At 46.8% G+C, this 25,742-nt stretch overlaps 1 protein-coding gene across 2 annotated transcripts in view; it reads right to left on the bottom strand.

Moving 5' to 3' along the window:
• Positions 1-797: 797 nt before the first annotated feature.
• Positions 798-25,742, bottom strand: part of Slc28a1 (solute carrier family 28 member 1) — a 66,504-nt gene continuing 41,559 nt past the window's right edge. The window contains exons 11-19 of one of the 2 annotated variants that reach the window (XM_045145478.1): positions 24,711-24,791; positions 19,817-19,942; positions 6,161-6,291; positions 4,069-4,237; positions 3,790-3,987; positions 2,796-2,877; positions 1,820-1,918; positions 1,604-1,715; positions 798-1,355 (exon numbers count right to left, since the gene is read on the bottom strand). In XM_045145478.1, coding sequence (XP_045001413.1) covers positions 1,286-1,355; positions 1,604-1,715; positions 1,820-1,918; positions 2,796-2,877; positions 3,790-3,987; positions 4,069-4,237; positions 6,161-6,291; positions 19,817-19,942; positions 24,711-24,791 — 1,068 coding nt within the window. In that variant the 3' untranslated portion in view covers positions 798-1,285. The remainder of the gene's footprint in view (positions 1,356-1,603; positions 1,716-1,819; positions 1,919-2,795; positions 2,878-3,789; positions 3,988-4,068; positions 4,238-6,160; positions 6,292-19,816; positions 19,943-24,710; positions 24,792-25,742) is intronic. The other variant, XM_045145479.1, reaches the window with a different exon arrangement.

The raw sequence follows: 25,742 nt of genomic DNA, 5'->3' as shown, positions 1-25,742 counted from the left end.
TGGACTCCAGACGTGTGTGCCACCTTGTGTGCATGAGTCACCTTGTGTGGCTGGCTTTCATGGGTTCTGGAGAATCAAACCTGAGTCTTTAGGCTTTATGCAGGCAAGCGGCTTAACTGCAAAGCCATCTCTCCAGCCCAGGTTTGGGTTTTTTGAGACAAGATGAAATGTAGTGCAGCCTGCCAACTCATTCTATTACCAAGGATGACCTTGAACTCCTGATCCTCCTGCCTCTACGTCTCAAGCTCCAGGATTACATGGCAGCCTAGAAGCTGCTGCCTAGGATGTAGTTTAGCATGGGCATCTGGTACCAGCACCAGCACTTCCTCTAACCAGTACTTACTTGCAGCCTTCTTCCTCCCTCACAAATAAATACAATAAAAAATATTTTTAAGGGCTGAGGAAATGGCTTAGCAGTTAAGGCGCATACGTGTGAAGGCTAAGGACCCCAGTTCGATTCCCCAGGACCCATGTAAGCCAAATGCACAGGGGGATTCATGCATCTGGAGTTCGTTTGCAATGGCTGGAGGCCCTGGCACGCCCATTCTCTCTTTCTCTCTATCTGCCTCTTCCTCTCTCCCTAAGCTCCGGAGCCAGCAAAAAGAGACTCAGCTCCAAGCAAGATTAGGCCGAGGAGCGATTGTAGCATCACCTAACTTTCTAGTCTGGCCTCTGCAAGCGAATGAACCCACCACAGGTGAGGGTATTGGGGCGCTACAAGCGCACATCACACACACACACACACACACACACACACACACACACCAGCAAAAATAAAATAACAGCAAAAAACCAAATACTCCCAACCCTGTCTGATTTTATTTAGTCCAGTGTTTTCCAAACCTAGAAGATCATAGGCCATCCTGAACCCCTCTTGTACTGGGAAACAAGTTTGGGCAGCACTCTGAGGAAAGCAGAACCCGGAGTGTTCAGGGACCGCTTCTGGGCGCGGAGTGCTTTGAACCGAGGGACAAGGGACTAGAGGAGTTTGTGGGTGCGATATGCCACAGCAGAGGGGAAGGCACACCCGAGGACAGGGGACCGGAGAGGGGCAGAGTGCTGCCGGCTGCAGACAGAGAGGGGGCGGAAAGGACCCTGGGAAGGCAGGGCATGGGCCAGTAGAGGGGCTAGGTGTGGGAGCAATCTCCATTTACCAGTGTCCCCTCTCACTCCGTCACCCTTACCCAATGGCTGGGCTGAGGCAGGTGTAAGTCCCGCGGTTGCCTGGAGGAGGGGCCAGAAGAAGGAAGCATAGCCCCGAGGCAGGGAAGATGTTCGGTTCTTGCTACGAGCAGACTGTGTGATTGTAGAACTGACAGCAGATGTCTAGCGCCTCTGGGCTGAACTGGCTGGTGCTGAAAAGAAAGCAAGCAGTGCAGTGGGAAGTCCGCGCCCTCTGCTGGTCACTAGTGGTACTGCGCGCCTGGGAAAGTCACTCCGCCTTTCCTTTTCAGCTTTAGTTCTCCAGCCTTCACGACATCATCATTACTTGGCCACAGTGGCTACAGCTGCATGGCCTACCCTGCACCTAGTACCAAAGGCACTCAGGTACACCCCCATTCTGGGATGGACGCACTGAGCCCCCCACAGCCCAGGCCCTCACCTCTGGAAGACGCGGCGGCAGCACTGGTACACCTCAAAGCTGCTGCCGCTCAGGGTGTGGTTCAGCAGGGACACACAGTCCACCTCGGCCCCTCGGGGCACATAGAGGATTCCTGAGGAAGCAAGTAGTTGGTGGCCAAGCCCAGGGCGCTCCTGCTTTGGAGCAGCTAAAAAAAATCAGGCTGTGGGTTCCGAGCCTTTGGGGACGGGTACTCACCGGCCACACAGGCGTTTACCAGGGACACGCAGGCCCCTGTGAACAGAGCCCGGAGAACAATCTGGGAGAAATCACTCTTCCGCTGGGGGGCCATGGAGGCTGCAGGAAGACAAGAGAGCTCAGGTCCAAGCCTCCTACCTCTCTGCCCACCTCCGGCAGCTCTGACACTGGCCTCTTCTCTTGGTGACTGGAAGGCAGACAAGGCCTATGATCTTTCGTTGTCCCCTGTTTGGCTCAAAGTTCTAAGTCATGTACCCCTTCCATGCATCCACAGTGACACACGGTGGCATTTAGAAGAAAGGAAGTTTGTTATTTTTTGGCTGGCTTTGGGTGGTGAGGGGTGGGAGGACGGTGGTTCTCATGTAGCCCAGGCTGGCCTTGAACTCAATATACAGCTGAGAATGACCTTGAATTTCTGATCTTTCTTCCTCTACTTCCTGAGTTCTGGGATTACAGGTATGCACAAGCATGCCTGGCTAGGAAGGGGGTTTGGAGTCTGGCAAACTGGGGATTAAATCCAGGCTCAGACACTTCCTAGGCAGTGACTAGAGCCATCACTTCACACTCCCAAGACCTTGTTCCATTCTTTAAACTGGCTGATACCACTCTGGGAAGGCGCCTGCATGTGCTTGCAGAGCAGAGAGGAAGGTACAGAGCCTTCCTCCCCACTGATGTCTGTCAAGGGGATGTGGGGAGACAGAGGTGAGCTGCAGAACTCACGTGGGAAGGAAGTGGGGGAGCAAAACAAAGACAGGGTGGGAGTGTCTTTCTTTTACTTTCAACCCCCCTTTCCATCACCCCTTTCCAACTCTGGGACTGAGGTAAGTCTAGGCCCTACAGCTTCCTGAGGAGAGAACTGGAAAGGTGACTCCTGCTCTCCTGGCCATTTGTCTAGGGCTTGCCTCAAGACAGATGGATGGCAGAGTCCCTGACAAATCCTCCCGACCCCTGTATCAGCAGATCTCCCAGGACTCACTCAGGCCCCCCAACATGATGCCAATGGAACTGAAGTTGGCAAATCCGCAGAGGGCAAATGTCGTGAGGGTTTCTGCTCTGACCTGAAAATACAGATGAGAAGGAGGAGCATTCTTAGGTAGGACAGAAACACCCAGGCTCCCTGGCCTCAATCTCACCCAAGGTCTAAGCAGCCTTGGCCTTGAAGTCCTGCCACCCTCTGTGACCTAAATCAGCGTATATTTTACCACTTCTCTCTTTCAGCCCCTCTCTCTCACCTATCCCACAACTCGCCTATTTTTGGGATAGGGTCTCCCGTACCCCAGCTGAGATGAAGGGAGTGTGCGCCACCAGTGTATGTGGTGCTGGCGATTGAGCCCAAGGCTTCATGCATGCGAGGCAAGCATTCTACCAACTGAGTCACATCCTCAGCCCAAATGATCAGGCTTTCGGGGCATGATTCGGGCTGGTTCAGTCCTCTCACCCTGGCCCTCCTAAGCTGTGCCAGGGCACTTGGAGAATAGCCCCTTCTCCACTGCAGTCTCATGGCTCCTGACAATATAAACGCTTGCAGGTCCAGAACCTGCCGCAAGTGCCTTTGGGCTGAGAGTGGAGGGCGACACAGAGTAAGGCACTATGATCCCAAGCAGCCTGGCTTCCTGGCTTGTCCCACCTGTCATCAGCTTGAGCAAGTCACAGATAGCCTCTTTAGGTTTCATTTTCTCATCTGCAAACAAGTGCCTGGCAGGGCTATAATGTATGGGAAACACCAAGCACACATTAGGTGGTTAAACAAGGAATGCTTTCCTCCATTCTTCCCATCGCTACACTGTAATCTCTCCCACCCAACCCCGTTACACAGGCCTAAAGCTGCCTTGCCTGTCAGGACAATAGGGTATAAGTGCTTAAGCACCACTTCAGTGAGTCTCAGCTAGGCCCAGGGAGCTACGAACTAGCCAGGGGTGCTCAGTGCAACCATGTCATCCCCCTGCTTTGGAGAAGACCAGGAGACTCACAGAGATCCACTGCTTCTTGTCACCAAGCCACTCCTCAGCGCCTGCCAGGCGGCGCTGCTTGTACTGAGAGAGCTCCTGATAGGCCACAAACTCATTCAGAAACATCTTGATCCCCAACAATTCCGCCACCACAGGACAGTCCTCCCAGGCCACGCCCATCAAGAAGGCCACCGGCCTCAGGACATAGGAGCAGATGAGCTGAGGACACAAGGGCAAAAGAAGTGACTAAGAGAGGGCTCGGCAGTGTCTATGTCCACACCCTGTCCACAAGAGTCCCACCTGGAAGCTGAGGCCCTGGATGTCCACCATGTCCCCCAGCCAGGAGAGCGCAGCATTGATGAAGGCCAGCACGGCCAGGAAGGCAATCAGGTTGGCAGCAATGTTGGCAACGACCTTCACTGAGATGGCGGCCCCGGTGCTGGCTGCTTCCACAAGGTTCTGAGCATCTCTGTCATAGGGATCAACAATGTTGTTACTGGCCTGACCCCCAAAAAAGCAAAAAAGGGTGCCCTCACAGCAGGTTCAAAGAGGGGTGTGTGACAAAGTGCTTCACAATCAGGGATCCCTTTTTCCTAAAAGAGACACAGAGGGAAAGGAGCTAGTCTATTCAAAGCACTGGGAAAAGACTGAAGTTTCGACTGTACCATGCAAGGAGGGAGCCACCTGAAAGGCAGCTGGTCCAAACTGAGTTGTGTTACAAATGCACCCAGATTTTGAGGATTTCAGAGAAAGTGTTGTCTTATTCTTTTTGTTGGTTATATGATGAAATGAAAATGTTTTGATAGATTAAATTAAATAAGATGTTTTAAGATCATCTCTCTGTTTCTCTGTTTGTCTGTTTGTTTGTTTAGTTTTTCCAGAGTCTCACTCTAGGCCAGGCTGGCCTGGAATTCACTCTGTAATCCCAGGCTGGCCTTGAACTCACAGTGATCCTTCTACCTCTGCCTCCCAAGTGCTGGGATTAAAGGCATGCACCACCACAGCCAGCTTCATATTTACCAGGAAATGTAAAGTGAGAGATGGGGATGTGGTGCAGTTGGTAGAGTTGCCTAACATTCAAAAACCCGAGGTTCAGTCTCCAGCACCACATAAAACCTGGGTCCCAGCACTCAGAAGGTGGAGACAGGTGAGTAATAATAATTCAAGGTCAACCTCAGCTACATACAGAGTTTGAAACCAGCCTGGGCTATATGAGATCTAGTCGCAAACAAACAAACAAAAAATGTAAGATGCAAAATTATACTCATCTCATGGTTCACAACTCAGTTTGCTCCATAGTCTCAAGAAGTCTGAGATTTGAGGTTGGGATTACTCATTGTGACCCCAAGTTCACTGACCCAAAGTGGTAGCTTTTCAATGTCTGGGGGGATGTGAGGATAGAGACATGATCTCATGCAGCCCAGTCTGTTTTCAAGCTCATTGTGTAGTCAAGGATGACTTTCCACCACGTGCAGCGTCGTGTCAACACTTTTTAAAGGATTTGATGTTAATGGTGGTAATTAAGACTATGACAAACTGGGCGTAGTGGTGAACTCTTTTTAATCCCAGAACTCGGGAAGCAGAGGTAGGAGGATTGCTGTGAGTTTGAGACCAACCTGAGACTACAGAGCAAGTTCCAGGTCAGCCCAAGATAGAGAGACTGTGGACAGACTATGTAACAAAGGCTTATTGAGGCTGGCACTCCCTATATCAGTGTGAGGCTGCCACCTGGTGGTCAGACTCAGATAAAGAGAGAAAGTGTCAGGGATTTTTTTTTTTTTTTTTTTTTTTTTCCCAAGGTAGGATCTCACTTTAGCCTAGACTGACCTGGAATCCACTATTAGTCTCTGGGTGGCCTCAAACTCACAGTGCTCCTCCTACCTCTGCTTCCCCAGTTCTTGGATTAAAGGCGTGTGTGCCTTCATACCCTGTTCTTTTTCTTTCTTCCACACCAAACCACACCAGGCCACACCCCCAAGAGTAGGGCCACACTCCTATGCCTTGACCATCCTTTGTTTCCTGCTTGTCAGAGATAGGAAATCAAGATGTGGACACTGGAGTCACTGTGTTTTGTGCGTGCGTGTGTGTGTGTGTGTGTGCTATTGTGTTTTGTGTTTTGGCTTTTTGAGACAAGTCTCATTATTGTAGCCCAGTCTGGTTTTGAACACTCCATCCTCCTACCTCAGTCTCCCAAGTACTGGGATCACAGGCCACTAGGTGTAAGCGTCGGCACGTTTGCATACGACACCACACTCAGGCAGTGACAGAAGAGAAGAGGGCCTGGCCACAGCCGAAGACAGCAGCAGCAAGAACAGGACGCAAATCCTGGGGTCTCTGCTCCTGCCCCCGCACCACTGCCCTCTCTGCGGGTCTCCTGCCGCACTCAGCTCACCCATAGGTCAGTTGCACCCCTTCCTTATTTCTGAACTTGGACTCCTCCACCTCTGGGTAGACAAGCTTGGAGAGGGCCAGTGCACAAGGGGCGGCCATCACGGAGGCAGCAATTAGGGAGGCAGCATCGATCTGTAAGAACGACAGGGGCGTTATAGGGGACAGGGACAGGAATAGAAGTGCGTGGGGCCATGGTGTTAATGTCTTTTATGTAGAGGGTCATGGGCTGTATGTACAGAACCTCATAATCCCTCCCAATACTTGTGCAAGGTAGACAGGCAAGTATGTTGTCCCTGTTTACATATAAGGAAACTGACGCTTAAAGGATTAACTGTGACTTGCCCAAATAAAGAAGGGGAATTAAACCCAATATGGCCTTTGGCTTCAACTTCAAAGTCCTTCCTTCCCAGGCTGTGCTCATTGACCACTCACTCCCTTGGCCAAGGATTCTGGGAGGGCTTTGGACAAAGATCCCCAGTTGCAAAGGTAGCTCATCTGACCTCCATGTAGCTTCTGAACCAGCACAGGAATACCATTCCTGTATTCCATCTTGCTTTAAATGTTTTCTGCGACAGGTAGCTCACCACTTCAAGGCAGCCTGCCATACTCACTCCAGGGCTAGGAAACTTCTTCAGGAAGTCTGCCTTCCCTTCCCCTACGCCCAACAATAACAAAGGAAACTGTCCACAAAACTGCATAGAGAACCTAACCGAAACTATGAAGGAAAACAGACACCAGAACTGAATTAAAGGAAGACAAGAAAGAAATACGCTGTGGAGAGATGGCTCAGTGGGTAAAGGTGCTTCTTTAGAAAGCCTGATGGCTTGGATTTGATTTCCCCAGAACCCATGAAAAGTCAGATGCACAAAGTGGCACATGTATCTGGAGTTCCTTTTGCTGGGGTGAGATACCCTGGTGTACCCATTTTCTCCATTCTCTCTCTCTCTCTCTCTCTCTCTCTCTCTGTCCTTGCAAATAAATAATTTAAAAATATTTTTAAAAGAAATACTCAAGCTGGGAATGGTGGCATACTCCTTTAATCCCAGCACTTGGGAGGCAGAGGTAGGAGAATCACCATGAAACCCTACCTCAAGAAACAAAAAAAAGGGCTGGAGAGATGGCTTAGCGGTTAAGCCCTTGCCTGTGAAGCCTAAGGACCCCGGTTCGAGGCTCGGTTCCCCAGGTCCCACGTTAGCCAGATGCACAAGGGGGCGCACGCGTCTGGAGTTCGTTTGCAGAGGCCGGAAGCCCTGGTGCGCCCATTCTTTCTCTCTCCCTCTACCTGTCTTTCTCTCTGTCTGTCGCTCTCAAATAAATAAATAAATAAAAATTAAAAAAAAAATTAAAAAAAAAGAAAAGGAATACTTGGAAATAACACTGGCTGTGCCTAATGAACAAGGTCTGGGATAGTTTTGTTGTTTTTCTTTTGACTTTTTGGTATTTTTCAAAATGTCCATAATTTTATAACTTTTTTTCTTTGAGGCAGAATCTTGCTCTAGCCCAGGCTGACCTGGAATTCTCTATGTAATCTCAGGTTAGCCTTAAACTCATATCAAACCTCCTCCCTCAGACTCCCTGAATGATGGGACTAAAGGTGTGTGCCACCACACCCCAGAAAAGAGAGAGAGAATGGGCTTACCAGGGCCTCCAGCCCCTGCAAAGGCACTCCAGAAGCATGCACCCACTTTGTGTATCTGGCTTTACATGGGTACTGGGGAATCAAACTTGGGTTGTTCGGTTTCACAGGCAAACACCTTAACCACTGAGCCATCTCTCCAGCCCTCTATATCATTTTTAGGGGTTTTTTTTCCCCCCAAGGTAGGATTTCTCTCTATCCCAGGCTGCGAAGACCCAACCTGACTCCATTTTAACAGCAAGAGCCATTTTGATATAATGACTAAGTTAACATTCTATGTCTGAGCTGGAGCCACAAATTGTTCCCTGGTTACTGTTCCCAGGATTGTGTATTCATCACGTTCCTTTCCGGGAAGTAGTCTAACTGTAACGGCTGGCCTGCCTGTCATCACGCTTGCCTCTGAGAAACCCCTACCCTGTGAGTTCTATGGTTTCACCCTATAAAAGGAGCCTGAGAAGCTGACTTGGGGCTGCTCTCTACACCCCACCTTAGGGAGGCAGCTGCTGGACCAGCTCTACTGTGCGCAATTTAAAAGCTTGCTTCAATTTGGCCATAATTTGTGCTCAGTGGTCTTTATTCTCATGAGTTCTGGGCTAGCAGCTGACCTGGAATCACTATGTAGTCTCAGGATAGCCTTGAACTCAAGGTAATCCTGCTACCTCTGCCTCCCAAGTGCTGGAATTAAAGGCCTGTGCCACCATGCCTAGCTATATCATTTTTATAAACATAAAAGTAAAACAGACCTTTTCTCCATAAACTTTGTAATAAGGCAATAGTAGTTATTGAGTTTGAAATAAAGAAAAGGAGAGAACTTAATGTGCTCAGACTAATAAAGCAGGTGAGAGCTGGAGAAATGACTTTATGGTTAAGGCTCTTGCCTGCGAAACCGAAGGACCCAGGTTTAGTTCCCCAGGATCCACATAAGCCAGATGTACAAGGTGGTGAATGCAGTGTCTAGAGGACCCGGCATGCCTATTCTTTCTCTCTCTCTCTGTGTTTCTCCCTCTCTCTCTGTCTGCCTCTTTTTCTTTCTCTATCCCTCTCAAATGAATAATTTTTTTGAAAACAATAAAAACAGATGACAATGGTCACCCAAGGAGTGCTTTGTCATCATCTCAGGGAAGGGCTGAGTGAGGAGGAGCCAGGCCTCGGGCTGCTCAGGCTGTGAAGGATGAGCAATATTTTCATCTTCTAAATCCCAGTTGTTTCTTTTCAGCCAGAAGCATAAGCCACTTATGTTTTGTGTGATGGTTGATCTCTGATTGTCAACTTGACAGGATTTAGAATCACCATGGAAGCAAATCTGTGATCATGTCTGTGAAGAATTTCTAGACTAGATTAATTGAGATGGAAGAACCCACACTAACTGGACTGTACCATCCTATGAGCTAGGTTCCTAGACTGTATAAAAAAGTAGAAAGCTTAGCACTTAAGGCATTTGGCTACAAAGCCAAAGGATCCAGGTTCAACTCCCCAGGACCCATGTAAAGCAGATGCACAAGGGGGAACATGCATCTGGAGTACATTTGCAGTGGCTGGAGGCCCTGATGTGCCCATTCTCTTTCTATCTGTCTCTTTTTCTGTCCCTTCCTCTCTCTTTCAAATAAATTTTTAAAAAATTAAGGGGCTGGAGAGATTGCTTAGTGGTTAAGGCACTTGCCTGCAAAGCCTCAGGACCAGGCTCAACTTCCCAGAATCCATATAAGCCAGATGCACATGGTGGCACATATATCTGGAGTTCATTTTCAGTGGCTAGAGGCCCTGGCATGCCCATTCTCAGTCTCTCTCTCTCTCATAAATAAATAAATATGTTTTAAAAAAATTTTTTTAAAGAAGGAGAAAGCAGCCGGGCATGGTGACACACACCTTTAATCCCAGCACTCGGGAGGCAGAGGTAGGAGGATTGCTGTGAGTTCAAGGCCACCCTGAGACTACATAGTGAATTCCAGGTCAGCCTGGGTTAAAGCGAGACCCTACCATGAGAAAAAAAAAAAAAAAAGGAGAAAGCTATCTGATCCTGCACTGTTATCTCCATCTACTTTCTCCCTGTTGACGTGTTGATGTGATGGTGGCTTCCTGCTCTCGCCATGCTTTCCCCACCACAATTGTCTCTGTCCTCTGGAACTGTAAGCTGAATTAAACCCCTTTCCTTCCAAAAGCTGCTTCTGGTCAGGTTATTTTGTCTCAGCAACAAGAAGGTAACTGATACAGTTTGAATATGAAATGTCCTTTAAAAAGGCACATGTGTTGAAAGCTTGGTTCCCAGCTGGTGGCACTATTGGAAAGTAATTGACATACAGTTTGTAAGTTTATTAGCAGGGAAACACATTCCTAGACACTGTCCCTTGAGTGGGCAGTGTGGCCAAAACCTCAAATGCCATCCTGTCTATTTCCTCATTTTCATGGAAAGGTTGAGTTCTGCACAGCAAGGTAGCCTGGACACCCCTCCTCCAACTGTCCCACAAGGATCTGGTCAGGACTGCCTTCCATACCAGGCCCTCTCTTGTCCCACAGGTAACCCACGCAGAAAGAGAAAGAGAGCACAAGAGCTCTCACCAGCCAGACCTGGTGGTGTAGGCTTGTCATCCCAACTACTTGGGAGAGGTGGGTTGTGACAGGAGGAATACATGTCCAAGACCAACTTGGATAACTTAGGGAGATGTCTCAAGCAAAACAAAACAAACAACCAATCCAAAAAACAGAGTTTAATAGACATAGAGCACTTGCTTAGCATAAAGAGGTACCTTAGGTTTGATCCCCAACACTGCAGAAAGAAAAAGAAAGAGGTGGAACTATTTTTTTTGAGACAAGGTCTCATGTAGCCCAAGCTAGCCTCCAACTTAATATAACAAGGATAACCTTGAACTTCTGATCCTCCTGCCTCCACCTCTTAAATGTTAAGGTTATCAGGTGTGCACCACCATCCCTGGTTTTATGAGGTGTTGAGGATCTAATTAGTGCTTCCTGAATAGTAGGTGTTGTAGTCAGGTTCACATTACTGGTAGAAAATCACCCAATCAAGAGCAGCTTCTGGGAAAAAGAGGATTATTTTGGTTTACAGGCTCGAGGGGGAAGCTTCATGATGGTAGGGAAAATGATGACATGAGCAGAGAGTAGACATCACCCTCTGGCCAACACGAGGTGGACAATAGCAACAGGAGAATGTGCCAAACACTGGCATGGGGAAACTGACCATAATACCCATAAGCCTGCCCCCAACAGTACACTGCCTCCAGGAGGCTTTAATTTCCAATGCTATCAGCTGGGGAGACTAACACTCAAATACATAAGTTTATGGGGGACACCTGAATCAAACCACCATATTCCACCCCTGACCCTTATAAACTGATATCCATACATGAATGCATTCAGTATGACTTTAAGAGTCCCTATAGTTTTTTATCCATCCTAACGATGTTCAAACATCCCTGTAATACAAGGTCTTGTAACTGAGCCATAATACCAAAATATCCCCCAAAACCCATAATGGCACAGAATAAGCATTCACACTGCAAAAGATGGCATTGGGCATAGCAAAGAAATATTCAACCAATACAAGATTTAAAACAACCAGGGCAAACATCAAACTCTGTAGCTTCAAGTCCAACAACTCTAGTCAGTGATAAATCTCCTAGTCCAATAATTCTAATCAGCAACAAACAAGCCTCTGGAGTTCCAATTTCGCCCCTCCAGCTAGACTACTTACAGTCCTAGAAAACTTCATCGGGGCCAGCAGCTTTCCTTAGCAGGCATCCTGTGGTCCCAGTATCTCTACTGGGTCTCCACTGCAATCCAAGGTACCTCCTCATGGCCCTATGGGGTCTCCATGCAGGCGACCAGCAAACCTGCTTCACACTGCACATGGCCATTTCCAAAACCCAAGAATGTATTGCAAACTCAATGACCCTCTCTTTCCTGCATTTCCTATACTCTGCAATACCAGATAGGGTAACAAGTTGTTAATCCAGGGGGAATAAAGTATACTTTGAAGAACAGGACACTCCTTGAGCACTTAGGCCCCTTCAAAAGAGTCTACATTCTTCCTGTTGCCCCAGTGCAGGTCAGCTGGCCCAAACTCAAAGGTTGTAATCTCTCGATTGCAGCTGAACAGGTAGCAGTTTTGGCCTAAACATTTCTTTCTGTGCCATAACCCTCTGCTCACATCAGTCCATTCCTACACAAGGCAACTCTGTACAGCTTCTCAGGACATGGGCATAACCGCAAGCCTCTCACACTAACTGCTTCCAGCCCAGTCCAAGCAAATCTCTTTCTCACCCTCATAAGCCAAACCTCATAGTCCATAGTTCTTACTGCATTCAGGTCTTTCAACTCTGGCCAGAATAGTCCACCAAGCTGTACTTACAGCACTGCAAGGCATCTCTTAGGCCAAGGTTTCAAATCCTTCCCCATTCCTCTTGAAAATCAGCTCCAAAAGGCCAAAGCCACAAACTCAGGTGTCTAGCAGCAATCCCACTCCTCGGTACCTCTTTACTATTGCAGTCAGGTTCATATTGCTGGTAGAAATCACCCAACCAAGATTTGCTTATGGGAAAAAGAGGTTTATTTTGGCTTACAGGCTCAAGGGGAAACTTGATGATGGCAGGGGAAAATGATGGCATGAGCAGAGGGTGGACATCACCCCATGGCCCACACAAGGTGGGCAACAGGAACAGGGGAGAGGGCCAAACACTAGCATGGGTAAAATGGCTGTAATACCCATAAGCCCACCCCCAACAATACACTCCCTCCAGGAGGCTTTAATTTCCAATTGCTAGCAGCTGGGGAGACTAGCACTCTGAATACATAACTTTATGGGGGACACTTGAATCAAACCACCACAGTAGGTATGCCTTTTGCCAACTGAGATATAACCTCAACCCCGAAACTGGCATTTAATGTTTTAATTAGCCCAATATCCACAAATATTTTTCTCTCCACTCGTGTAATCAAATATCTTGATTTCACTGGGTGTGGTGATGCACACCTTTAACCCCAGAACTCAGAAGACAGAGGTAGGAGGCTCACTGTGAGTTTGAAGCCAGCCTGTGATTGCATAGTAAATTCCAGGTCAGCCTGGGCTAGAGAGAGATCCTACCTCAAAAAGGGGGGGGACTGAAGAGATGGCTTAGTGGTTAAGTGCTTGCCTGTGAAGTCTAAGGGCCCCGGTTCGAGGCCCGATTCCCCAGGACCCATGTTAGCCAGATGCACAAGGGGGCGCACACGTCTGGAGTTTGTTTGCAGTGGCTGGAGGCCCTGGGGCACCCATTCTCTCTCTCTCTCTGCCTCTTTCTCTGTCTGTCACTCTCAAATAAATAAATAAAAATGAATAAAATATTTTTTAAACCACTTTATTTATTTTTCTGTGAAAACTCTCACAGCACATCTCACTTCAGACTGGCCGCATTTCAAGTGCTCAATAGTCATGTGTAGCTACTGTCTACTGTGTTGGATAGGTAGGGTCTAGAACTTTCCAGTCAGCAGCAGTAGGAGGATGTGGCCAAAGGGACTCAGAAATTGAGCCACAAAGAGAATTTCTAGGCCTTAAAAATCTGAGAGCTAGAAATATAGCTCAATATAGAACACTTGCCTAACACACATGAGGCCCTGAATTTGCTATGCAGCCCCACAAGGGAAATCTGGAAGTACGAAGGGGAACAGAAGAGGTTCCTTCCTGGAATGAGGTCCTGGGAGAAGCTGCCTGTGAGTGACTTCATGGGGAAGAAAGCATAGGTCCCAGGTTGGGAACAAGCCCAGGCGGGACAGTGGCAGCTGAGGGCCAGGTGGGGGCAGAAGAGAGCTTTTCTTGAGCCAGTGGACAGTCCTAGCTAGCCGGGAGAGAGGAACATCTGTGAGGTGCTGGGATTGTTACTCGGGATTATCAACTTGATTGGATTTAGAATCTCCTGAGAGACAATCTCTGGTATGAGGGATTTTGTAGATTTTGTTATCTGAGGTGACAGGACCCACACTAAATGTAGAAGGAACCCACCATTCCATGGGCTGGGGTCCTGGATGGCATAGCAAGAAGAGCAGAATGTCAGCTCTCATCTCTGCTTCCTGAATGGGGACGCACAGTGACCAGCTGCCTTCTGCTCCCGCCACCAGGCCTGCCTCACCAGGATGAACTGCATCCCCAGGAGCTGTGCGCCAACACAAACCCTTCTTTTTTTAAATTTTTTAATTTTTATTAACATTTTCCAAGATTATAAAAAATATCCCATGGTAATTCCCTCCCTCCCCCCCCAACACTTTCCCCTTTGAAATTCCATTCTCCATCATATTACCTCCCCATCTCAATCATTGTACTTACATATATACAATATCAACCTATTAAGTACCCTCCTCCCTTCCTTTCTCTTCCCTTTCAAACCCTTCTTTTTTAATTGCATTTGTCAGGTCCTTTATCGCAGCAGTGAGAAAGATAATAACACAGATGCTTTCTTTGCTCTCCCCTATCTAGGGCTGTTTGCAGAGGCTTCCACACCGGAGTCACACCGGAGTCCCATGGCCGCCTGGCTGGCCCTGAGGACCTGGGAACATTGTATAGCTATAGGCAGAGCAGTTCCCAGGCCCTGTCAGCTAAAGGACAGAATGCTGGGGGCTAAGCCTGGATTCACAACTAAGAAAGAGAGTTCTGGGATTAAAGGCATGTCATCCTACCATGTCCAGCTCAATAATTTTTAAATAAGTGCTTTTTGATTTATGATGGTGCTGCAGCCTGATAAATACACTATAAAGTGAAAATGGTGTTATAGTCAAAAATGTATTTTTCAAGCTGGGCATGGTGGCACATGCCTTTAATCCTAGCACTCAGGAGGCAGAGATAGGAGAATCGCCATGAGTTTGAGGTCACCCTGAGACTACATAGTGAATTTCAGGTCATCCTGGGCCAGAGTGAAACCCCACCTTGAAAAACTAAAAAAAGTTATTTTTTTCCCATTTTTGCATGTGCACATGCCTGTGTGTTATGCATGTGTGTAAACTGAACTGTGTGTGATGCAGCATGGGTGATGTGTGTAATGAGTGATATGTGCATGTGTATATGCAGATGCTCAAGCCTCGTGCACGTGTGTTTTTCCTCTTACCACTAACCTGCATGTTTCCTTCCTTGAGAAGGAATCTCTCTGTTGCAGTCAGGTTCGCATTGCTGGTAGAAATCATCCAACCAAGAGCCGCTTGTGGGAAGAAGAGGTTTATTTTGGCTTACAGGAGAGGGGAAGCTCCATGATGGCAGGGGCCACAGACAGAGGGTGGACATCACCCGCTGGCCAACATAAGGTGGGCAACCAAACAGCAAAGTGTGCCAAACACTGGCAAGGGGAATCTGGCTACAACACCCATAAGCCTGCCCCCAACAATACACTGCCTCCAGGAGGCTTTAAATTCCAGTTGCCATCCAGAACATTTAAGTTTATGGGGGACACCTGAATCCAACCACCACATTCTGCTCCTGACCCTCATAAACTGATATCCATACGTGAATGCATTCAGTATGACTTTAAGAGTCCCTATAATTTTTTTATCCATCCTAATGATATTCAAACATCCCTGTAATACAAGGTCTTTTAACTGAGCCATAATACCAAAAAATCCCCCAAAACCCATAATGGCACAGAATAAGCATTCACACTGCAAAAGATGGCATTGGGCATAGCAAAGAAATATTCAACCAATACAAGATTTAAAACAACCAGGGCAAACATCAAACTCTGTAGCTTCAAGTCCAACAACTCTAGTCAGTGACAAATCTCCAAGTCTGACCATCCTAACCAGCAACATGTCTCCAGAGTTCCAATTCCACCCCTCCAGCTAGGCTTCTCACAGTCCTGCAAAACATCATCAGGGTCTGCAGCTCTCCTTAGTAGCCATTTTGTGGTCCCAGCATCTCCACTGGGTTTCCACTGCAATCCACAGTTCATCCTCATGGCCCCATGGAGTCTCCATGCAGGCATCCAGCAAACCTGCTTCACACTGCCCATGACCATTTCCAAAACATAAGACCATGTTGCCAACTCAATAATCCTCTCTTTCTTGCACTTCTTATATTCTACAATACCAGTTAGAGTGCCAATTTATTAATTCAGGGTGGGAATAAAGCAGACTTTGAAGAACAGGACACTCCTTGAGCACTCAGTTCCCTTCAAAAGAGTCTACATTCTTCCTGTTGTCCCAGTGCAAGTCAGCTGGCCCAATCTCAAAGGCTATGATATCTCAATTGCAGCTGAATGGGCAAAAGTTAACCCAAAGATGTGGTTTTTTTTTTTTTCCTGTGCCATATCCCTCTGCTCACACCAGTTCATTTCTACATAAAGCAGCCCTGCACAACTTCTCAGGACATGGGCATAACAGCAAGCCTCACACAAACTGCTAGCCCAGTCCAAGCAAGGCTCTTTCTCACCCTTATAAGCCAAACCTCACAGTCCATAGTTTTACTGCATTCAGGTCTTTCAACTCTGACCAGAATAGTCTATCAAGCTGTACTTACAGCACTGCAAGGCATCTCTTAGGCCATTCCTCTTGAAAATCAGCTCCAAAAGGCCAAAGCCACACAGTCAGGTATCTAGCAGCAATCCCACTCCTCAGTACCCCTTTACTGTTGCAGTCAGGTTCATATTGATGGTAGAAATCACCCAACCAAGAGCTGCTTATGGGAAAAAGAGATTTATTTTGGCTTACAGGCTTAAGGGGAAACTTGATGATGGCAGGGGAAAATGATGGCATGAGCAGAGGGTAGACATCACCCTTTGGCCCACATAAGGTGAGCAACAGGAACAGGGGAGAGGGCCAAACACTGGCATGGGGAAAATGGCTGTAATACCTATAAGCCTGCCCCCAACAATACACTCCCTCCAGGAGGCTTTAATTTTCAATTTCCATCAGCTGAGGAACCTAGCGTCCAGAACATCTAAGTTTATGGCGGGCGGGGGAACAACATCAAACCACCACATTCTTTCTCCATCAACCCAGAACTTCTTTTCTTTAGTGAATCTCAGTGATTCTCCAGGGTCCAACCCCTGTCGACTCTCATGGCCACACTCAACTTTGGGGAGTCAAACTTGGCATCTCTGGCTGAGAGGCCCTCATGCTGAGGCAGCAAGCTCTCTTATCCATTGAGCTATTCTCCCCAGCCCCTAAAAGGGATTTAACACAGCTAAACTAGCGAATACCCCCAATTAGTCATCCAGCACACTATATGGCACAATGGGATCCCATGGTGACTTTATGGCTGACTGAGGGCTGAGGTTTCTACCACTGCCCAGCATGCAGAGAGAATTGCATAGTGCATCCAGCAAGCCAGGAAAAGATAAACGTCCCAAATTCAAAGTATGACTTCTACTGAATACATATCCCTTCTGCACCATCATAAACTCAAAATATTGCCCACCTAGCCATCATAATTCAGGAATCATCTTTGGTGACCAAGCAGAGATAAGATTTTTCATCTTTACCCTCTATTGAACTTTTTCTTTATTTTCTGATTTTGTGTCATGATCAGAATATTACATGAAAAAAGCTGCAGAAAATTATGGATAGAGTTATTTTGTCTCCTATAATAAAATAAAGCAAGTATGTGTGAGTTTAAGTATGGATACTTAAATGACTTCCTTTACAAAGAAGGCTCTAGAATGGCTTATTTTAAGTCAGTGGGTTTTACCATAGATCTAACATCAGAATCACCTGAAAGGCTTGTTAAAATATGGTATGCTGAGCCCACCCACTGTGTTCCTCCTATCTCCTCTCTGCAGTGTGCCCAATAATCTGCATTATTTTTTAAAATATTTATTTATTTGAGAGAGAGAAAGAGAAAAAGGCAGATAGTGACAGAGAGAATGGGCATGCCAGGGCCTTCAGCCACTGCAAACAAATTCCACATGCATGCACCACCTTGTGCATCTGGCTTACATGGGTCTTGGGTCCTTAGGCTTCACAGGCAAATACCTTAACTGCTAAGCCATCTCTCCAGCCCAGAATCTGCATTTCTAAAAAGCTCTTAGGGTGATGCTGATAACATTGGTCTATGACCACACTTTGAGAACCATTTGTTTTAAGACTGCTTAAAAAAACACAAAAACAAGGGTCTGGGCTAAGCAGATTAACTGAGTCAGTTAGTTAGTTAGTTAGTTAGTTAGTTAGTTAGTTAGTTAGTTAAAATTCTTGCATTGCAAGCATGAGGACCTGAGCTTGAACCCTCATATAGTGCGTGTGCTTGTAATCTTAGTGCTGGGAAGAGAAAGATAGCAGGAACCTTGGTCTCACTGGCCAACCAATATAGCCTAGTTTTTGAGCTCTATGAATAACAGACCCCATCTCAAAAAGGATGAACAAGGACTGGAGAGATGGTTCAGTGGTTAAAGTCACTTGCTTGCAAAGCCTGATGTCCTTGGTTTGATTCCCCAGTATCTGCTTAAAACTAGATGCTCAAAGCAGCTCATGCATCTGGAGTTCATTTGCAGTGACAGGAGTCCCTGGTGCTCCCATACTCTCTCTCTCTCTCTCTCTCTCTCTCTCTCTCTCAATAAATAAATAAATCTCCTGAACTCCTGGGCTCAAGGGGTACTCCACCCCAGCCTCCAGAGCAGCTGACTAGGCCTGGTAAGAATGAAAGGGCTTTGTGGTTTGCTTTTTGTTTGTGTGAGACAGAGTCTCACATGCAGCCCAGGCTGGCCTTGAACTCCTAAACTGCCTGCCTCAATCTCCCAAGGTCTGGGATTAGAGGCATATGCTACTACACCCAGTTTAGAATAAGAGCTTTTTAAAAACAAATCATGGACTAGTGATGTAGCTCAGTTAGTAAAGTGCAAGCTTAGTATTCCCAAAGCCCTGGGTTTAATCCCCTAGCACCACATAAACTGGGCATGGTAACACATGCCTGTAATTCCTGTAATGAGAAGGTAGAGGCTGGAGGATCAGAAATTCAAGGCCAGCCTGGGTTACATAGTGAGTTTGAGGCCAGCATAGGTACCTGAAACCCTGTCTCAAAAAAAAAAAAAAAAAAAAACCGAAAATTTATTCACTATCCGGACATGATGCACATTCCTCCCAGTACTCAGGAGTCTGAGACAGGAGGGTTTTGAGGCAAGCTTGTATTACATAGCAAGACACTGTCTCAAAACGACACCAAAAAGAAATACTTTATTCATTTCCACAACCAAGTATGTCTTTGAAAGTTAAGAAGAACAAAATCGGCTAGATGTGGTTCTGCACACCTTTAATCCCAGCACTCCAGAGGCAAAGAGGTAGGAAAATCACAGTGAGTTCGAGGCCACCCTGAGACTACATAGTGAATTCCAAGTCAGATTGGGCTACAGTGAGACCCTGCCTCAAAAAAACTAAAAAAGGAGAAGAAAGAGGATGAGAAAAATCTTTGAAGCTTTGCATGTGAACACACAAATAGGTACAAAGAATTTCAGAAAGCATTAGTACCAGGCACTATGTCAAGACACAGTTAAAAATTCCTCTCTGCCCATGCAGTAGTACTATGAATGGTTCAAGGACCCAATTCATCCCACTGGAATTTGACCTATAAAGGCATTTTTGTTCTGGGTAAACTGCCTAGAAATCATGTAGGAGCAGAGAAAGGACCCGAGTTTATAGTGTGTTTGTGTGTGTGTGGAAGGGTCAGTCTATCTGTAGGACTGTGGAGAAGTGAGCGTGTGTTTTGTAGTCAGGTATATCTTGGTTCAGATTCTAGCTTTGGACATTAATTTATTTTCTGAGACTCAATTTACTCATCTGTAAAATTGGGATGTTAAAATGCTCAGCACATTGCCTGGTATAGAGTAGGTGCTCAGTAAAGAGAACACTGGGAATCTTTGCCTCAGTGGCCATGTGAGAAACTTGAGCAAATGGTCCAGTCCAGCAGGCCTGCCTTGCTCAGGGGAAGCCTCTCTCCCCAGCTCAGCAGGTAGAGCTTTGACCAGAGGAAACATCCCATAGCCACTGTGGCCAGGAGTTTGTGAGGCTCCCTCAAAGGTAATTTCAGGCCCTTGGTATAGCCAAGCAAAGGAAGACTCCACCTACCCCAAAGGAGATGTAGGCACCCAGCAGGCTGCCTGCAATGGTGGCATAGCCTCCGGTCATGACAACGTGAACTTCAGAGAGCGTCATATCTGCTAGATATGGCCGGATCAGTAGAGGAGCCTCCGTCTACAAATGAGAAGGTGACAGACAGGCTGAGGCTGTGGACACTGGACACTGTCCCAACCTGACTCTGCCCTGGAAGTAGCAGTCATAGTAGGTGCCGGGGAGTCCCAGGGGAAGGGACAGAGAAATGGGCTCCTACATGGCAGAGCGTCTCCGGACCTCAGTGTCCTTCTAATCTCTTCAGAAGGATCGCCATGCCTCCCTCTCAGTTTAACCATGCTCCCCATGTTGATGCCCCATGGGACAGGCATTGCCCCTTCACGGCTCACAACCTGAGACATAAATGGCATCCTATTTTCCAAGGGAGCAGAGGCTCAGACTAGTCAAGAATTAGCCCTGCTCACACCAAGGGAGGGGAAGTAGGTCTAAGTCCACGCCTGCACTTCTGATGAGACCATGGGTCACCATAAAAAAGGAGCTGGGCATGCAATGGCATGTGGCATGTGGGCACAGTGGGCCACTCTTCCATTGCCCAGGATAGTCATGGGACCTCTACCATTCCTAGCACTGCTCTGTAGGATAAGGATATGGGGGTGTGATAGGTAATCTTCATTGTCAACTTCACTGGGTTAGAATCACCAGGGAATCACAACCCTGGCATGTCTATTTCCAATAGGATAGTTCCAAGGAGGTTTAACTGAGGAGGGAAAGCCTGCCCTGGAAGGAGGTGGTGTTAGCCCATAGGCTGGGATTTTTAAATTTTAAAAAGAGCCAGGCATGGTGAAACATGCCTTTAATCCCATCACTAAGGAGGCAGAGGAAGGACGATCACAGTGAGTTTGAGGCCACCCTGAGACTACATAGTGAATTCCAGGTCAGCTTGGGCTACAGCAAGACCTGACCTCAAAAAAATAAATAAATAAAAATAAATAAATTAAGTAATTTAATTAAATTTAAAAAATTAAAAGAGCAAGAGAGCTGAGCAACAGGGTTCATTTCTCTCTGCTTCCTGAAAATGGGCACAACCTGACCAACTGCCTAACACTCATGCCGCCACACCTTCGCCCACCATGATGGACTGTATCCTTAAACCATGAGCCAAAATAAGACTTTCCTTCTTTAAGTTACTCCTGTCAGATATTTTATCACAGAAACAAGAAAGGTCATTGATGCAGAGGGTGAACAGGATTTTATTTCCATACTGGGGAGATGGCTTAGCAATTAAGGCACTTGCCTGCAAAGCCAAAGGACCCAGGTTTGATTCCCCAGGACCCATGTAAGTCAGATGCATAAGGTGGCAGGTTCTGGATTTCATTTTCAGTGGCTGATGGTCCTGGTACACCCATTCTTTCTCTCTCTCTCTTTCCCTATCTATCTATCTATCTATCTATCTATCTATCTATCTATCTATCTATTCCTTTCTGTCTCTCAAATAAATAAATAAATAAATAATTTTATAGATAAAATAAAATAAATGGTCTTTTAAAAAAAAATTAGTTCAGCCGGGCGTGGTGGTGCACACCTTTAATCCTAGCACTCGGGAGGCAGGGGCAGGAGAATTGCCATGAGTTCGAGGTCACCCTGAGACTCCATAGTGAATTCCAGGTCAGCCTGGGCTAGAGTGAGACCCTACCTCGAAAAACAAAAACAAAAAAAAAAAATTATTTCCTGGGAACAGAGATGTGAAGTCCTGGTGGAGAAAGAATATAGATAAGCCATAAGAAGCCAGAAGATAATTGTGATTTTAGAGGGTGATAGAAGATATGTGAAAGGGCCTTGTGGTTAGGGGTCATCAGGAAAGGCCTCTGTGAGCAATTGACACTGGGTTAGGATTGGCTGAGAACTATTTGAAGAACAAACTACATGGCTTGGCATCCCAACAGTCCTGGCAGAACAAACAGCTAAGGTCTGAGGCAGGAATCGCTGGGTAAGTTTGAGAAATCCTGAGGAAGAAGGTGTGCCTGTCACAGAGTGTGGGGGAACTGGCTGGACATGGAGGCAGAGGAGGGCCACATAGAGGGTCTGGGCAGCCAGAGGAAGCAGTGCACTTGTTTAGGTGGGGCCTGGTACGATCCCGTGTGTGTGTGGGGGGGGGGGGTTGGGCTGGAACCTAGGCTCATGCTAATGCTAGCAACACTGTACCATATATGTTTTGTTTGTTTGTTTGTTTTGCTTTGTTTTTTCGAGGTAGGGTCCCACACTAGTACAGGCTGACCTGGAACTCACTATGTAGTCTCAGGGTAGCCTCAAACTCACAGCGATACACCTACCTCTGCCTCCCAAGTGCTGGGATTAAAGGCGTGTGCCACCACGCCCGGCCAACCACATTTGTTGTTTTTTTTTTTTTTTTTTTTTTGGTTTTTCGAGGTAGGGTCTCACTGACTCTGTAGTCTCAGGGTGGCCTCGAACTCTCGGCGATCCTCCTACCTCTGCCTCCCAAGTGCTGGGATTAAAGGCATGCGCCACCACGCCCGGCTCCAACCACATTTGTTTTTAACTGGTCACTCGAACATGTGTGTAAACATGGATGGCAGGAGTGGGAATAAAAGTAGAGAGATCAGGTAGTGACTAAGGCATCCATTATAGACACAGTGTTGCTCACAGCAAGGAAGAAAGAAAGGGCCGGAGTGGGTGGGGTGTGGAGGCAGAGCTGTGAGACTTGGTGCCAAGTGGAATGCACTGAACAAAACAAGCAGAGGAAGAGAAATGGCTTTCCAAGTTGTCTAAACAACCCATGGGAGATGAGAGATGGCACCACTTCCTGAGAAGAAAGTCTTGGCTATGATGAGTGAGGGAATTGGAGTCCTGCTGGTAGGATGTTTAATTTAACACACTGAACCCCAGTGGTCAGGAGCCCATTGGACACATCAGTCAAGATTTAAGGTTGGTTCAGATCCCAGATTGTGAGACATTTAAAGCCATGGGGTTGTTGAAATCTCCTAGGGAAGGAAGACCGAAAAGGTGGCCAAGGCCCAGCATATTTACAGATTAAAATATACCACCAAACCTTAAAGACTCTTTATTCCCTTGCTTTGATGGAAATGAGCAAAGAGCAAGGAGTCTAGGGCAATGTGACAAAGAACTTAAGCAAAATTAATTTATTTTGAGAGCTCTTTATGTCACTCATTGTCACATTTACTACAAAAACATGAGTTGCATAAAATAAGCATTTTTGTATTTCAGGATCTTCTTCCTCTTGGGCCTCATTTTGACCATCTTAAGAAATTTAGGAAGCTACGTGTGCTGATCCATGCCTGCAATCCTAACCCTGGAAAATGGAAGCAGGAGGATCAGGAGTTCAAGGCCCGCCTCAGCTAATATGAAGTCAGATGCCAGCCTGGGGCTACATGAGACCCTGTCTCAAAACACACACACACATAACAGCAACATACAGAGAGGGAGGGTGCAGAGTGAGAGACAGACTGAGAGAAGGAAAGAGATTTAGGGGATAATTTATCTGAAAGAATGTCTTAAATGCTTAACATTAAAAAATCCTGGGGCTGGAGAGATGGCTCAGCCATTAAAAACACTTGGTTGTAAAACTTCTCATTACAGGTTTGATTCCCCAGTACCCATGTAATGTCAGATGCACAAAGTGGTGCATGTGTCTGGAGCTCATGTGTAGTTGCAAGAGGCTCCTATATGCCCATTCATATAGGCATTCTCTTTCTCTCTCTCTCTCAAAAGAATAAAAATATTTTCCCTCCCTCCCCTTCCCATACAAAAAAATTAATATTTATTTTATTTTATTTATTTGAGACAAAGAAGGAGAAAGAAAGAGAGAGATACAGAGAGGGAGGAAAAGAGGGAGGGAGAGAGGAGGAAGGAGAGAGGGAGAATGGGCACACCAGGGCCTTTAGCCACTACAAACAAACTCCAGACACACGTGCCACTATGTGCATCTGGTTTATATGGAACCCAGAGACTTGAATCTGGGTCCTTAGGCTTCACAGGCATGCATTTTAACCACTAAGCTATCTCTCCAGCTCTAAAACAAAATTTTTTTTTTAATTCACACAAGTTGGCCGGGCATGGTGGCGCACATCTTTAGTCCCAGCACTTATGAGACAGAGGCATGAGGATCACCATGAGTTCAAGGCAACCCTGTGACTACATAGTGAATTCCAGGTCAGCCTGAACTAGTGAGACTCTACCTTGGAAAACCAAAAAAAAAAAAAAGTTCATACAATTTTTACCATATCAAAAAACATGCAATATTCCTAAACTATCCAATGAAATATGAAATCTTTTGGCAAGTTTGCCTCTCACAGACTCCCTAGACTGTGATCTCCTCTTCAGGATGATCAGGCTTGAAGGGATTCAGAACAAATAGCTAAGGCCCTAAGGTGGGAATAACCTTGGCAAGTTTGGGAAATCCTGAGGAGGAAGGCATGTCTGTCACAGACTGTGTGGAGGAACTGGTTTGACATGGAGGCAGAGGAGGTGGGCCTAGAGGGTCTGGGTGCTTTCCAGAAAGAGGGAAATCTAGACAATGTGATGATGTGGTAGATGCCAGTTCGGGAAAAAGAAAACTCAGATGTTAAGTCTTGGCTTGTCCCCGGAGGATCTTGACCAGGCCCTTCCCATCTCCCAGCTTCAGCTTCCCCATGTAAGACTTGTGAGTCTCTAAGCTGATGACAGCCCAGGGCTAGAGTGGCAGCAGAGTTAGATAGATTGGCATAACCCAGGCAAGGAGCGTAGCCATCAATTGGAGCATCCCTGGGTGAAAAGGAAGCCTTTGATGACTCTGGGGACAGGTTCAAATGGCTCTTCCCCAGACTGAATGAGAGTCTTAGGGTTCTTTACTCTCTAAGGAAGCTGTGATACTCACCTGGCTCACAAAGATATTTCCTGCCACACTGAGAGTCTCCGTGGCTGTGGTGCCCATGGTGACCTGCATTAGCCAGGCAATCTGAAAGGAAGCAGACACTAGCAAGTCTCAGAGTGAGAGAGAGTCAGGGGTGGAGCACCTTAGAAGTCGCCTGCCAGCTCCCAGCTCAGCCCAGGGCCCTGCTGTGGTCTGAACATCCTCTCTGAAACTCAAGGTGGAATTTCATAGCCACCACGACAGTATTAAGATGTGACCAGGTCACCAGCGCTCTATTCTTAGTTATCATGGGAGTGGACTCCTGATGAAGGACAAAGGCTGCGGGATAAAATCTTTCTTCTCAGTCTCACATGCTCTCTTGTCTCCCTGCCATGGAGGAATGCAATGTGCAGACCTCACCCTTGCTAACAAAGTGCTCTTGGACTTCCCAGCCTTTGGAGTTGTGAGCCAAATAAACTCCTGTTGTATAAATCACCCAGTTGGTATTCTGTGGTAGCAGTAGAAAGCAGACTAACCAGATCCCTCATGTACAAGAGGTCTGTTTACCTTCTCCTTCTATATCTCCATGAAGGGGAGCTTGCCACCTCCCAAGGCCACCCATTCCACCTTAGGACAGCTCCAAAACTATAGTGCATGGATGCTCTCTACACCTATGCAAATGGATTCCTTGGACAAATGTATTTGAGATTTGCTGTATACACATAAACACACACACACATACACACACCTTAGAGATTATCAACACACATTTGCTCAGTGAAGGCTTAAACAATTCCTGTACAAAACCTGTGCCACCATGTGCATCTGGCTTACATGGAACCTGGAGAATTGAACCAGGGTCCTTAGGCTTCACAGGCATGCGCCTTAACCACTAAGCCATCTCTCCAGCCCTCAAGCCCTTTTACTTCCCTTCTTATGGTGCTATTTGTCCAGCCCTGTGTTTGAACATGTTCTCCAGGTCTGGAGACAGTCACCTGCCTCTAACTATATGGTGTGTGCTTGTAAAGTGCCCATAGGTATGTTTTGACTTCTGTC

This window comes from Jaculus jaculus, chromosome 3, assembly GCF_020740685.1.
Source record: "Jaculus jaculus isolate mJacJac1 chromosome 3, mJacJac1.mat.Y.cur, whole genome shotgun sequence".
In the NCBI taxonomy this organism is placed as follows: domain Eukaryota; kingdom Metazoa; phylum Chordata; class Mammalia; order Rodentia; family Dipodidae; genus Jaculus; species Jaculus jaculus.
Note: the sequence above shows the minus strand (reverse complement) of the source record. Positions and strands in the feature narration are given on the sequence as shown.